Source organism: Sander vitreus, chromosome 13, assembly GCF_031162955.1.
Source record: "Sander vitreus isolate 19-12246 chromosome 13, sanVit1, whole genome shotgun sequence".
NCBI lineage: Eukaryota > Metazoa > Chordata > Actinopteri > Perciformes > Percidae > Sander > Sander vitreus.
The window spans coordinates 13,033,569-13,048,899 of record NC_135867.1 but is presented as its reverse complement, the minus strand read 5'-3'; the positions used below and the strand labels follow the sequence as shown (position 1 = coordinate 13,048,899).

The 15,331-nt window shown below is 37.6% G+C and overlaps 2 protein-coding genes across 2 annotated transcripts; both read right to left on the bottom strand.

Annotated features, from left to right (window-relative positions):
* On the bottom strand, positions 1-11,221 carry LOC144527515 (protein NipSnap homolog 2-like). The gene is made up of 10 exons (XM_078265614.1): positions 10,953-11,221; positions 9,912-10,039; positions 9,676-9,721; positions 9,472-9,566; positions 7,920-7,990; positions 4,974-5,114; positions 4,820-4,851; positions 4,125-4,219; positions 3,726-3,809; positions 1-1,268 (listed from the first exon to the last, which is right to left on the bottom strand). The coding sequence occupies exons 1-10, from the start codon at positions 11,042-11,044 to the stop codon at positions 1,204-1,206; spliced, it is 849 nt and encodes a 282-aa protein (XP_078121740.1). The 5' UTR covers positions 11,045-11,221; the 3' UTR covers positions 1-1,203.
* Positions 11,222-11,506: 285 nt separating this feature from the next.
* Positions 11,507-14,621, bottom strand: mrps17 (mitochondrial ribosomal protein S17). The gene is made up of 3 exons (XM_078265615.1): positions 14,517-14,621; positions 13,901-14,044; positions 11,507-12,376 (listed from the first exon to the last, which is right to left on the bottom strand). The coding sequence occupies exons 2-3, from the start codon at positions 14,021-14,023 to the stop codon at positions 12,053-12,055; spliced, it is 447 nt and encodes a 148-aa protein (XP_078121741.1). The 5' UTR covers positions 14,024-14,044; positions 14,517-14,621; the 3' UTR covers positions 11,507-12,052.
* Between the last annotated feature and the right edge of the window lie 710 nt (positions 14,622-15,331).

The window sequence follows — 15,331 nt, the reverse complement described above, 5'->3', positions numbered from 1 at the left end:
TTTAACATTTTCATCAGAAGTTTAATTCCATATGTACAACTAATCATATTAAAGCACTGCAATTCACATTTACCACAATGAGATATTACTCCTGTCCACTTGTTTATTAAAATCAAATAGTTAAGAATACCCCATTTCATTTACAGATACAGGATTAACCATATCTCTGGCTTGGTCAATAAACCCACTATGTATATCTACAATCTGACCATTTAAAAAAAACAAAAACAATCTCATTTAGAGCACACAATCATCCGTTGGCATTAATTGCTTGATAGAGGGATATGTCAAACCAGTCAGTGTACAGCAGGTTGTAGATAATGATTAGTTCTGCAGAAATCAAAAAATCTGAAAACATTTTCTAATCATTTGAATCATCTTTGTCACACTCTCCACAGCTGGAGGAGCCAGAAGTGTCATGATGTTAAAGTTAGAAAAGAATCTGGAGATGTGGTCAGTTTAACAGAGGAGACACAAACAGGGAACCTTTGAACCGGTCCTGAATATAAAGCTAGAGTCTGACTGTGGCCCTACAACTCAGCCCTCTGTCTTTGACAATCACCTATATATTAACTATTTCAGAACACTGATTTGTAAATAGCAACCTCCTCTTTGTAAAACTGACCATCACCTGTAACATTTAAAGAAGCTTATCAAATTCCTATTATTAGTGAACTATGAGCTCTGGAACAGTGTTTTTGTTGTGAGATACTCTAGGCAGTCACTTTTGTTTGATTTGTTATCAATGCTAGTGCAACAGGGCTGACATTTTCAGACCCTGTGACCAGCACTAGAAGTGCTAAATGTTTGATCTCTTCCAAGTATCGCAACTCATCATAAAAAAAAATAAGACACAGCTCTTAAAATCTGACCCTTTAAAAGATAGAGACAGTGAAGAGGAGGGGCATGTCAAATTATATTTTGTCTACACAAAGCACATTAATGGATCAGTAACACAGTACACAGTAACATATATAGTTTTTATGATAGCCATTTTAACCTCATCATCTGAAATAAGACATTCTAGGCCCACACAGAAAAGTGGAGTAAAGAAAGAAAGAAGAAAAAGAAAACAAAAACATGTTGATGTTACGCAGATTTCCCCAGCAGTGCACTCTGATGGTTGGTTACACTCTCCACAGATGTTGCATGTGTAGTGCAACAGTTGCAGTGTCTGTTGAGGGGTTCCCCCAGTGGTTATGGTTACATCAAGGGTGAATTCTTCATGGGGATCATTATTCTAGATTCCACGTGCTGAATAAGAGGGACTGTGGGGTGGGGAAGAAACAAAGGTTTTAGAAACAGATTTCTGTGTCATACAGTAATTGATTGTATGCGCACACGCAAAAAAAAAAAAAAATCAAAACAAGAAAAACCGGGTTACTGGGAGGGATCAGGTACAGATTTCCGACCGTGGTCAGAAAGCACAGGGGAGACACTTTGTTGGTCCGTCTACGCCTGCAGAGTCGGTACTCGCTCCGAAGCTATTCCCCATCACTCTCTCACTCGCTCTACCACACACTAGGTTGCATGACTTCAGATTTTTTTAAATTCGACTCTTATGTGATGAAAGTCAAGTAGACGTTGGTCTATATCCTTGACGTTCTACTTCCGGGATTGCTCCAGTGCCGCAGGAAATTCAACCGGATGCATGTATTTTCGCTGATGCCCGTTTCCTTCTGCTTTCTTTGTGTTGGAATTTTAAACTGATTTATGAGGACTACTTTTTTAAGTCCTCTAAAGGGAAAATTTAAGGAAAAGGAAAAAGTTCAGTGCGACACGACACAGAATGGTGTGGCGAAGCGTAGCGTGGTACAGCTCACCAGAGCCACGCTCAAGACAGGTCACAGGGACACGACAACCTTTATACTAAGTGCAGATTCGCCTTACAACCCTGACATGGTTGACTGTGTATGTATAAACTATCAGCCTTTAAGGTACTTCAGGTCATTTTTAAATTCTGGCCCCTCATAGAATTTGAACAAGACATGGAGGACAGCCCCAGGACATTACAAAAGCCCACAAATACACAAGAGTTAAAGTATTCATCATCCTTTCTCTAGATTATGGGTAAATGTGGCTGCCAAATAGCCTTGAGGGGGGTTTGGGGGGTTCAACACACTCATCAATCACCTACTAATCAATCACCTACTCGTCAGTCACCTATGGAATAATGCAGGTTGCACCCACATAGATCGAAGTGCTGCCCCCAGATGGTGCGCTGATCAAATTGCGGTTGAAAAAAATAAATAAAACGGACGACGAGTCGGACTCGGTCCCACATTTAAGACCTTATTGTAAATTCCAGATTTCAAGACATTTTCAGGCCTTAAAAATCTAATTCTTTTATTTAAGACGTTTCAAGACTTTTTAAGGACCCGCGGGGACCCTACAGTACCGCTAATTATGTCCGAAGCTGTGTTGCACATCTCTGTGATAGTCAGTCAATCAAAACTTTGCTGTAAACAAACGCATACACACATTCCGCTTCTGCTATTCTCTCAAAGAGATACGCTAGAATGACACAGACTCCAGTGCACAAGTATAAACCTCAGGCCTCTGCCTAGAGCCCCCGCACAACCATAAATCCTGCATTAGTCGTAAAAATAAGGAAATAATGGTTGAAAACTGTCAAGCTGTGCTCTAAGACTCTTGGTGCTCCCCTTAATGACCCTCAGCACCCGTATGGCTCAACTCAAAAGGCACAAACTACTGCTTTGGACCAGATACTTTAATCAGGGCGGAGGTTGTCTCCCCAAAGGTAGCACTAATAGATACAGATTGTCCTTTGGTCCATCTGCTGTTTTCTTTTTAAACAAACTATAACCAGGGATGCCATGTCATTGCGTCTTCTTTTTCTATGACTCGTGGTGGCAGTGTAGGAGATGAGGATCCTGTGCTGTGTTATGTATTTGTGTTGGACTACGGTCTGTAAAGCAAATTGCCCCTCTGGGATATTTAAGTTTTTTTTTTTTTTTTTTAAATGTTGGAATCATATTAAAATCCTAAGTTTAGTAAAGCCTGAAGACCACCTAAATGCCAAGATTGTGAAACGTTTTATTAATGTCAGCGAGAATAATGACCTGAAGTGCACAGTTTATCCTAACAATGTAAATGTGTCTGAAATATTTTGAATAAAAGGATGCATCACTATGTTTACTGAATCTCTCTTTTATTCAGCCTACTGAAATACTTTCCCTGTCCCCATCTTCCCTGTATTCCTTTTAATGCATGCACATATGTTAATAGCCAATTAGAAATCTGGTTTATCTAATAATCTAGCCTACCCTGATTACATAAATCATGTTTCTCGTATACATGGTTTTCAAGAAATCAGATTTCTGCAAAACTGTCTAACTGTCACCAGGTCATTTAAATGCTCGGATATGAACAGAGTCTGTTAGGTAGGTAGAAAGTGAAGTAAAAAAAGTAGCACTGCCCAATATGGAATATGAAATGAATAACATGATAGCAATAAAAATATATTTCGGATCATGTTCTATATCAACACATGGCATATACATGCAAGATTACATTTAAAAACTAAAAAACATTATCCAATGAGTTGTCCGTGACATACAAACTCCATTAATATATTTTGTTAGTTTGCTCGAAATCATTCATTTGGATAACAGAATTAAAAAAATAATAATAACATGTTATGATTGTATCATCATCATGATAGGATTCCTCTAAAGGGAGGAGAGATAGGACAGCAAACTTACCTGTGTAATAAACAACCTCATCCCAGCCTTCACGCTGCCAGGCTGCATTTCTGGTGTTTTCTCTGGACTGAAGATCTTTGTAAGCTGAAAGAGAGAAAAAAAGATATTGCTTGGTTTATCAGTATTATTGATTGGAGTTTAGAAAAGTGCGGAATTCTGAAACTCTTGCACTAAGTAATACTGATCAATTTCATGACCTAAAACATATGTAATATACAGTATTTCCTGAACAGTAACACAGATACTTGGTGGAGAAAATGTCAATGGGACATCAAAGATGTGCCCAGGTAATATATTATAAACACATTTGTGCAGTTATTTGCAATACAGTGAAGCATCTATGAATGTATAATCCCTAATATGTAAACTTGGAACTTAAAACTTGGAAACATTGCTTACCCCATAAATGGTGAACCGTGTACAGACTTCCAATCTGTGAAAAAAAGCCTCCCACTGCCTCTTGGTTCTCCTGGCGAAACGCAATCGCACGCGCCCTGCAGAGCACCAAAGAGTTATGTTACATAAAAAAAAGACTAACAGCTTGTAGTTGCAGGGTTGTGTCGATTAAACCATCACCCCAAATTTGTAGGTTTTAAAGTTCAAATGAAACTGACATTTGCAAATATCCCAATCATTTCATTGAAATCAAAACATCAAATGTTGATGTTACGTCAGAAAAGTTTTAAAGCTGGTTTGGTTTTATTACAGTAACAGGCAAATTTCCCAGTCATCATAATCAATTTAAATCACATACATATATTAAATACGGGGGGAGGGGGGGGGGGGATTGGTAAATTATGCTTGAGATTTACAAATTATGTCCGATATAACTTTCGTCACGCTTAGGATTCATTCTCAGCTCGTGTAGCCAAAAGATACCTGGGACTCATATTCATCTGCTACAATCTGTGAAACCAATATAATAGTAGTGAGGACATTTTAAATGGTACATAAACTGGTAGCTCTACAATTACAGCAACATTGAGAGAAGGTTTAAGAACTTCTCAGGCTAAATATCAGAAGAAATCCAATTGTATGTATTCTACTACATGTAAAAAATAAATAAAAAGAAGATTAAGAAAGTTATGGCTCACCAGTAATTTCCCCACTCGATCATCGTTCCTGGCTGAAATAAGAATGTGAAGAGTGGAATGGAAAATAAGTTGTCTGACAGTTGTCATCACATCAAAAGTGAAAAACATATTTATGCATAATGGAAGGAAGCTGGTCAATTTTCTATGGAGTTACCCTGAGTTGGTATGATCGGAGCTCATAGATGTTGGGTCCTGGACGAGGGACAGGTTCATTCCAGAAACTGAACTCCAGCAGCAGCTGGTTCCTACGAGACAGCAACATCTTCCCCCTCTCTTTCCTGTAGTCTGTAAACTCCTACAACAACAACAACAACAAACAACAGCAACAACGCATTATTCAGTTAATCACCTCAGTTAATCACCTCTTCTCATGTCGAGGTATAATAATAGCTGTGGCAACGTTGAACAGAGATAAAGAACACTTGGTGGTTGCAGGAGACAAAATCTCTGTCATCTGTTTTGGGAGGATAGCATCCAGTACCAACACAACATTCCCCCCTTGTATTATCTAATTTGGTCAGTTTGACTGGAATACATGTGAATAAACTCTTCCATACGATCTTGAGTAATTAGAGTTACTATGTGTTAATTGCCTAAAATGTATGTGGGAATGTGCAATTGTTCAGGCTGTTTTAAAAAGCCTTAGATTGGGGCGACCTCTAGCTCACCCAGTAGAGTGTGCGCCCCATGTAGGTTGAGTCCTTGGCAGCGGCCCGGGTTTGAAACCGACCCGTGGCCCTTTGCTGCATGTCGTCCCTCCTCTCTCTCCTCTTTCCTGTCTTCAAGCTATCCTGTCGATTAATGGCCATAAAATAATCTTAAAAAAAAAAAACTTACCTGACTAATTGGCCTGTGTTTAAATATGTAGTGCCAACTTTAATGAGTAACATCAATGTAGGCAAGACACCTGAATTTGCAATTTACGATTATTGTACTTATTTTCATTCTGAACATGTTCTAAAAGTTGTTGTTTGGTTAAAACTTCGGACAAACTGACTAACTACAATAAACAAACAACAAAACTCCACAAAGGCAGAGGACTATTGCACAAAACCAGGATAAGGGATTAAGCTGGGATATTCCAGTTATCCTGGATGAATTTAGCCTCGACTTGGTTGCTCAAAAGCAGAAGCACCTAAATCACCATGGAGATTTAGTCTGTGCAGCTAGCCTGGTCCTGGCCAGGCTAACAGCCAGGATTTATTAATACTGGAGCCTTTTCTGTTCACTTAGCAGTGGTTTTACCTTATTTTTATTAATACCTGCATTAAAAAACAACAGGTGCATGTTGCTGTTCAATTAAGCACTGTTATTTTTTAAAAGTTGTGACCATTATTTTTATAATTATAAACAGACAGTCATTGTTACTGTTATATTGCTGTATGAAAGCTGTTCATATTGTTGTTAGAAGTTTGGTCAATATATTATGGCAGTTGTTGAGATAATTAGAAAAGGCTGATAGTTACAAATGTGTTTTAAATGAAGTCAGTGATGAAGGACAATATATAAAGTGCTATACAAGTGTTAGTGGTTCTAACAATGGCAGACTGGTCAGAGACCAATACACCTTTAATTATTTTTGTTGATTTATTTTGTTTTTCTTTTAGTATTCTTCATTTTATTTGGCATTCTTAGCACACAATGTGTGTTCTCTGCAGTGAACTGGGACAATAATTTGGGAGGATTGAACAATTATTATAGGTTTTAATAATTGTACAATCCTCTCTAATTACAGTCTTAGTTCACTGGACCAGTAACTATATAGTTGAGGCTGCTGTACATACAGTACATTCATGAAACAAGAGGGAGAGGACACCTCAATGGTTTTTGACCTTATATTTTTCTGGGGGGAAATAACTGATGAATACACTGTGTTACAGTCATGTTTAAAGTGTGCATTATATTTATCACTAAATTATCTTTACAGTTTCTAGATTTCAGAGTCCATTTTCTTCAGTGTCTTTCTTTTCAATGTCCATATATATGCCTACGAGAAAGCAAAGCCTATAATATGTGAAGAAGGGAACTCTGCCTCTGTGAAGAAAAAGAAGAAGAAAAAGTGAGAAAAAGTGTGGCAGATAATAGCGGACCGACTGAATGATATATCTAAAAATATACATTTACGAACTACTGCTCTTAAATGAAACCATTCAAGAAGTCAGGCTAATTATTTCCACAAAGGAAAGGTTGTACACTTTGCCTGAAAAGCGAGCAGTGGAGTTAATATGTTACTTAGGTAATTTATATTTTAGCCCATAGGAGAGAGAGTGATATGTATGCATCACACTCTAGCATTGGAGATTAGTGGTTGTAATTGATCTCCATGGTAAATTTCCTGCGTAAGATTAGGCTGTCTTCTGCTCAATTTTAAGGCAAAGAGTACAACTGCTCATTTGTGCAAATAATAAGCCCAACTCCTTGAATGGTATGGCGGTTTCAATTAAGAGCAGTGGTCAGTTAATGTATATATTTAGGCTACTTACGTATTCAGTCAGTCTATGATCGTCTGCCACGCTTTCTCTCGCTGTTTCATTACAGCGACCGTGTTTCTTTTTTACAAATCTTGTGTTTCACGTTGTCATAATTCCATATGAAGCTGCTGCTCACTCTGTGTAAAGAATGCACAATGCGTATTCTCCATTTTAGCATCACTAAATCTGTGATCGACCTAGCGGTCTGTTAAAGAAAGCCATGAACGCGCATCTATCTGAATTTCTTCAGCCTGGCTCGACCTAGTCGTTCCTCCTCAGCCTGGCTTGGCCTTCGTAAAAACGGACCAAGCCAGGATGCACAGATTAGACTAGGTCAAGCCTCGCTTTATCAGTTATCCTGGATTTATAAATTCTACTTTTGTGCAATACCCCCTAGGACTGGGTCCAATAACTGCACTTACCTTATTTACAGTATACAACTGCATTTCTGTAAATAAGTTTTAAAAATAATTGCACCAAATTTACAATCTGGTGAAATAGACCATAAAGATGGTGAAATATGGGTAGAAAAATGGTCTGTGGATCTAATTTGAGGGGTGCACTGCCAGAAACGGTGGTCTACAGGTCACCAACTGCCAGTAAACTCAACTAATCCGAGCACCCGTTACCTTATTCTGTTTGAGTTTGTTCATGACTTCGGTGAGAGCCGGGTATCCTCCCCGATATCTCCACAGGTGAACTAGAATAGAAGGAGCAGAGGAGCCAAAAATAATGCAGCTCTCGGATATACCTTGATGTGTCTGTTCTTTGAGCAAGATATTCTTTTACATTAACAAATGTAGTTTAATTATTTATCTCTCTAGACCACCTGTGATCGAAGCTGGCATTATGAGAATGAGTGTATCATCCATGAATCTCTTGTAAATTTCCATGAGAAAACACAACAGGAAATCCTCTTACTACTACAATTACCTTTTAAATTATCTGGTAAAATGTGAGATTCTGACAGAAAAATGTTGTGTTTAAAACAAGAGGAAGAGGGGCTGCTATAATATATTCACATTTAGTAATTTTGTAGTAGTAGTTTCCATCATGTAGAAAAGCATTTATTCTGCTAATGCACATGAGATAGTATCAGCTAAACCTGATCAGTACCAAAACCCCCACCACAGTGCAGGGTAATAATATACTGAATCCAGTGATCAAAATGAAAAAAAAATCAACAAATGAATAAAGAAGTTAATTACGAGAACTGCTAATTTTACAGGACTAAACATGAAAAAAATGAGATGGTTATCTCTCAGAGAGTAAGGACACCGGGTTTCCTACAGTATGAAACAAAATCTCTCAGAGCATTGTACTGGATATCATTTTCCAGAGCACCTGTTGTCAACATGTTTCATTTATGCAGCCTTTGACATTATCTTTACTGAGGTTGCTATTACTTTAATATTACTGTGCTGTAACATTAGAGGTAGATTACAACTGACAAACGTCACCACAAGGACAAAATGGACAGCAGCCAGGAAAAGTACAATACAGTGATGGCTATACATTTACTAAAATTCAAAAGCTGTCAAAGTTCTGGTTTGTGTCACTGGGGGAGAGAGACTCCAGTGTTCTTAGGAAATGTCTTCTTTTGAGTGAAACATGGAGAAGAAATAAGCACAGTTCTCACTTTATGCCACATCAGCAAACCGCAGCAAACTGAAGTATCCTTTGCAGGTCTACGAGATAATGAGATACATTTTCAAGGAAACTTATTTCTGACTGATTCCCGTAAGTGTTTCAATGCAGGGCAACTTTAAAACTTCTTTTAATATAAAATTAATGTAATATTGGAAATGTTTATCAGTTTCCCTGAGCCCAAGGGTTCATCTCTAAACTGCTTGAGTTGTTCAGAAATATTTAATTTGCAATAATACAGAATAGAAAGCAACAACAAATCCTCACATTTAAGAAGCTGGAAATGTGAAGCAGTTTTTGCTTAAAAATGTGTGATAGATTATTGTTGTCAATTTATTATCTGTTGATTAATTAATCAACTTATCAGTTGAGCACTACTATCTTGTCTGTTTTCTTAAATTCACATTTTCTCTCTTGAAAAGGAGGCTTACGTTTTATTTAGACTACCTGATTCAACAGAATATCAAATCAGTCAAATGCCATTCAAAAGCATGTTTATCACTTGCACACGTGGAGCGTGATGTGTGCTCTTACCTGCCTGATCCTGCTCTCCGTACCATGTGTTCCAGGTGCCCACAAGCTCACAAGAATATTCAGGGTCAGCGTGAATGGAAGGCAAAACAGCCGCACTAAGGATACACACACACACACACACAAATGTATTTAAAATCTCCGCTGTTTACCAGTGCCTTGACAAGGCATCTGAATGAAGTCAATTAAGGGACAGGGGCTTTTTACCAAAGTTCATTGTAAGCATCAAGGCACTCAGGCTTGACATTGTGAACTGCAAGGAAACAACAAAACATGAGTGGATAAAACACCAACTAATAGATTGCATAAGATTATTCTAGGAGAAAAATGTTTTAATCCATCTTAAAACAATAAAAGAATAAAAAAAATTTTTAAATGCAATCAGGACAATCTTTTTCAATGGACCACCAGAACATTCACAGCTAGTCACAAACAATACATACACTGTATTTTGTACAGATTGTTGTCTTCCTTCTTGGCGAGCAGATGAGAGTGAGCGTCCTTTCGGGGGTCAACCTTTCTAACAAACAGGGACTTGAACCAGCTGTCTTCACGGAAAGTTGAAAGGCTCCTGAGGTGAAACAAAACACAAATGTTTGATACAACCAGCACCTCTTCTGCTACACAATGAAGAAATAAGTGACAACAACCAAAAACCATCTTGTGCAGAATAATTGTGTTGCCTGTACTCCACTGTAATTCTACAAGTCTCTAAAGCACTTTATGTTTTTTTAATGGTGATGGTTTTCGAACTGTACCTGCACTGGTCAGAGTGCTTTCAGTTAGTCCTGTTCTCTGGAACAAACTGACCTAAGATCTAAGAAGCAAACCTAAAACATTACTTACTTTCTCAGGGTTATGATTAGTTACTATATATACACTGGCAGTGGTTTAGATAGATCAACATATATAGTAATAATAGGTTTGTTAATGATTTAGGTTTATGTTAAAAATCTTACATTTGGCAAAATATTGTTGAGGATGTTTAAACCTTTATAATGTCTTATCAATATCAGCCTAAAAAACAGAATATGTCGGGCTATACTTGTATTACTGGTATGTATGTATGGTACCGCAGCCAGAAACGGGGTTACTCACTAATCAAAACAAGTAGTGCTGTGCAGCGATTCATTGCATTATGACCTTGAAGTTTGAGACTGACAGTTGTCATTTTTGTATTATTATTTTTGCATATGGCAACTGTAACTATACGCACAAAATTATGAAGTACTCAACGATAAGTGCAAACAACTGTTTCACAACTTTGTAATGCGGCAGGGTAATAATTAAGTAAGTTCAGAGCTAGTGGGCTAGCTACGTTACATAGAGATCTAAACGTCGCCAACGTCCCTACGTTAGCCCTAACTTTAGCGTTAGCTTAGCTACCTAGCCTACCGGACTTTGTCAAACTCTACGGAAGCCCAACACATTTTAAGTAGCATTTATACATATGCGATGACAAACAACATTTGCAAAAGTCTAACCTTACGACAACCGTGACCTGACCGTTCGTCTGAAGCCCATTTTTCGTCTGTTTGAGGCCTTTGCCCACTCTTTGAAGGACTCTGGTCGCCATCTTTCCCTTGAAAGCTGCTATAGTTGGAGGTTGTTTGACACGGCTGCAGCTGCAGTCCGGGCTGTCCCCGTGGAGCTAACGTTAGTTAGCTACATTAACGTAACCTCAAATTGACTTTATGTACCGTAATCACTTTTAACGTAACCAGGGGACCTGATGCTAGTGTCAACAGAGTAGTTTAAATTACATCAGTTGATTAAGCGTAGCCGTATCCATAATTTTGATTCCCGTCACTTAATTAACGTACCGACTTGATAACTCTTGTTCATGTATCGAAGGTTTTAGGCTTTAAATCATTAAATCTGACTAAAACATGGCTCTGTTGTTGACTTCTATTTTCCTTCGACTCCAAAAAATTTTTTTTTGCGTTATAAATAACGTATTGCTATCTAAATATAACTTGTTGCGTTCTAAATATGACTTACACATGCCTCAAAATAAAAGCCTACCAACCAAACTGACCCAACTGCTGTTACATTTTAATCCATTGGCTATTTATGTATCATTATACACACGTGCATTTCAATGAATGAATAACTATATCACTGGTTACATTTATGAAAAAGAGTATCCTGTGGTTACACAGTAAATTAGAGCAGATGTACTTAATCCATATTCATAATACTAATGCCAGGTAATGAATGCACAAATTACTGATATTGACTTAAAATATTTCTGCATATTTGGACTATAAATGGCAATATTTCATTTGATTGTAATGTCTTTCAACATAGATCACTGGTCTCTGACAGTAAACAGATATGAGCACCATGCATATGTTTGTGAATGACACCATGCTTTCTTATTGTCATTTTATTGTTAATTCCTTGGAAATGTGTCTTAAATTCAAAACTACCTAGGCAGGTAGCAAAGAAAATGTATGTGACATTTACTGATATATATTGATGAATGGTTTATACATTTATATTTACATAAACACCCAAAACAGAAATGCAATTGCAGAGACACTTAGGCTAACACTACTGCATAAAAGAATGTAGTTTTCTATTATGAAGTGGGAGTTTGTGCTGGTGGGGAGTCAGCTCCAGTGGATGCAGCAGAGATATGGAGTTCCTGCAGTTTTTCTGATAACTTTGTGTCCTCTCCCAGGCTGAGTGGAAGGTCAGTCAGAGGCTCTACAAACTCATTTCCTTCAACCCTCTTTCCCGTCAGTGGGTCGACAACCCTTCCGACTTTATACACTATGTCAGACAGTTCATGCTTCACATGTTTGGACCTGGCCTCAGTTAGAGCCTTGAGAAGGATGACATCTCCCACAGTGCACTGTTGCAAAGGATCATGGGCAAAGTAGGTTTTCCTCTTGTTGTAGTACTATGGGGAAGAAAAGACAACATTTGACTTATTTTAAAACAGTCATTGTACAGCAATCAGTCATCGATCTAAAAGTGAGTAACATTTGGTTGTACACAATGAAGTTGATCATGTACTAAGTGAGGCTACATTAAGTGGATTTTAATTACTTGCTATATTAGATTATTTATCAGAACTTTAACAACTGATTGGTGTGACTAATTATTATTTATCAAATTATGGCAAATGCAAATCCCAAATTACAATAGCTCAACAGCTAACTTAGTCAGACCCAACACATTTAATTTATAAATATGCAAGAGAAAAATGTTTAAGTTGAAGTTTATCTAGTGTTAGTTGTTTTAGGTCTGAAAACTATTAGATGTGAGACAGTAATAGTAGTAGTCTTATTAACATTAATGGTAGCTGTAGCTGCCATGGTGGTAGTTGTGTGAAACTAAAAGCAGCTATAAATATCTCCTCTTACAGCTAAACATATTCATGCCATTTCCCAATATTAAAGCGTAACTCTCGCCAAAATGCAACCTAGGGTCTTTTTGTGAATGTACCCGAGTCAAACTTCGGTTTAAAAGCATATTTAGGATGGAAGCGCCACTTTTAAGATGTACCGTATTTTGGTTTTTCAGTCAAATGGCCTTTTGAATGGGAGTGCTAGGGGCACTTTTATGCTAGCCTCAAAATAGCTATTTTTAAAACACTAAGAAGGCTCAACACAACATGAAACTTTGCTCGACGTATCACCAAGGGCTCTACACCTTAACTACACCGGTGCACAAGGGATATACTCAATCTGTGGCTACTTGTTTTGATATCGACTCGTTTTGACTGCAGAGGTGGTAGCGGCCGCAAACAACAAGACCTACGGTGAGTTGTTCAAAACCTCTTTTTAGTAAACTCTGAGTACACAAACAATGTTGTCAATGCTTTCGTTTAAGGTGTAGAGCCTCTGGTGATACTTGGAGCAAAGTCTCATGTTGTGTTGAGCCTTCTTAGTGTTTTAAAAATAGCTATTTTGAGGCTAGCATAAAAGTGCCCCTAGCGCTCCCATTCAAAAGGCCATTTGACCGAAAAACGAAAATACGGTAAATCTTAAAAGTGGCACTTCCGTCCCAAATATGCTTTTAAACTAAAGTTTGACTCGGGTACATTCACAAAAAGACCCCAGGTTGCATTTTGGCGAGAGTTACGCTTTAATTGTTATCTTATTTATTTTTGCAAAGTTGCTTGCATTACAATAACATCTTGTTGGAAAACATACCTCAATTTCTCAAAATAAGGCACAGAAAAAAGGATTGTTTTTGCATTGATACCTCATGTCATACTGGCACTACTATCATAAATCTGCCCAAACCTCCTGTGGACAATTTATGCGTTTTAAATGTGCAGGTAGACATGATGAGAAATAACCAGATTGACATAATTGGTTTGGTATTCCCTTGTTTGTAAAGTAGGCTGTACAACATCTATGCCACGAATCCTTCCTATATGCATCAACAGCAGTGAATAAACAGTTAAAAGGTTCACCTTGAGCAGGTAAGGGTCCAGCACCAGCCTTGTGACTCTCACTTTGGCAGTTTTGTACATCTTGGTCCCTATTACTCTGCCGATGATCCATTTGGCATGGACTGATGCATGCTTGACCGACATTATGGAAAGCTGTATACAACCCTGTAGTACACAAGACCCAAAAAAAGACATTTGTTCCCAGTCATTATCTGACACATGATGATCAGCTAAATGTTCTACATAATAACTGGCCTCTATCACACGTTTATGTGATAGACAGTATATAAGAAGGTTTATGTACTGTGTAAGTAACAGTCATACAGCTAGCATAGCTCCAGTTTGTGCCAACCACAGAACAACCTATACAATTTTAACTTTTGCGCTGACTGTTGCATCATCGGTATTCACGTCACTGTACAACTGAGACTTTTAACGTTACATTAATAACGTAAGTTATATTATCGTCAAGAGAATGACAAACGGGGTCTAACGTTACATAGGTAGCCTTGTTTGCAGCAAACGTTAGCTTTAACTTCAAAACCACATTCATTCAAAAGCAGGAATCACAAACATCGACTTTATTTCACATTAATACAGATTTATAACTAAGTAAGGATGTAAACATCCAACTCACCGAAACTACTTGATAGGATATTTTTAGAAGGTCAAAAATGCTTCACAGAGAATTCTTCCATGCTGCTCAGGTCGGCTTATTTTGATGACGTAAACTACGGCTATGAAAGAGGGACAAAGCGCGCGGAGCTGACAGATTCTTGTTCTCGTAAATTATGGCATTTAAGAGCCCTCATCAGGAAGTCACTTTAACGAACATGTTCTTGCTTCAGATTTTCACATAACCCTGTCTCATGCAAAAACTGTAGCACTACTTTTGTGATCAAGTGTTGATTTTCATTTTGGCCTAATAAAGATTTAATTGAAAATGAAGGAACTCCTATGTCTGACAATCTCCTTTCTGTATTATATATATATATTTTTACATTCTAGCAAAACACGCTTAACAGTTTCAGAAGTCCCACACTCACAAAGCCCATTTAGATGTTTTTTCTGGGGGATTTTGCCTAATGGCTAAGGACTGATTCAGCCCATAGTGACCGAGCCTCAGCCTACAGATTTCAATACCATACCTATGATATAAAGCCTACAGTATATTTTAAATATTTTAAATATTTTTCATTTTCTTCTAGTGTTTATTGAACAGCGAGATGTTGTTGTGGAGATAGGTCTGGCAATGTGAGCTTAGTTTATTGTTTATTGTTGTTGTGTTCTACTTATTTTAATTTTGTGCTATTAATATAGACCCTTGTGTCTGTACTGAATATATATTATGTTCTTTATTACCTGTACTGTTTTATAGTATACAGTTGATGGTTTGCATTCACATAGTTTATTCTTCCATAAAAAAAGAGTCTGGAGCTGAACAATTCTCAT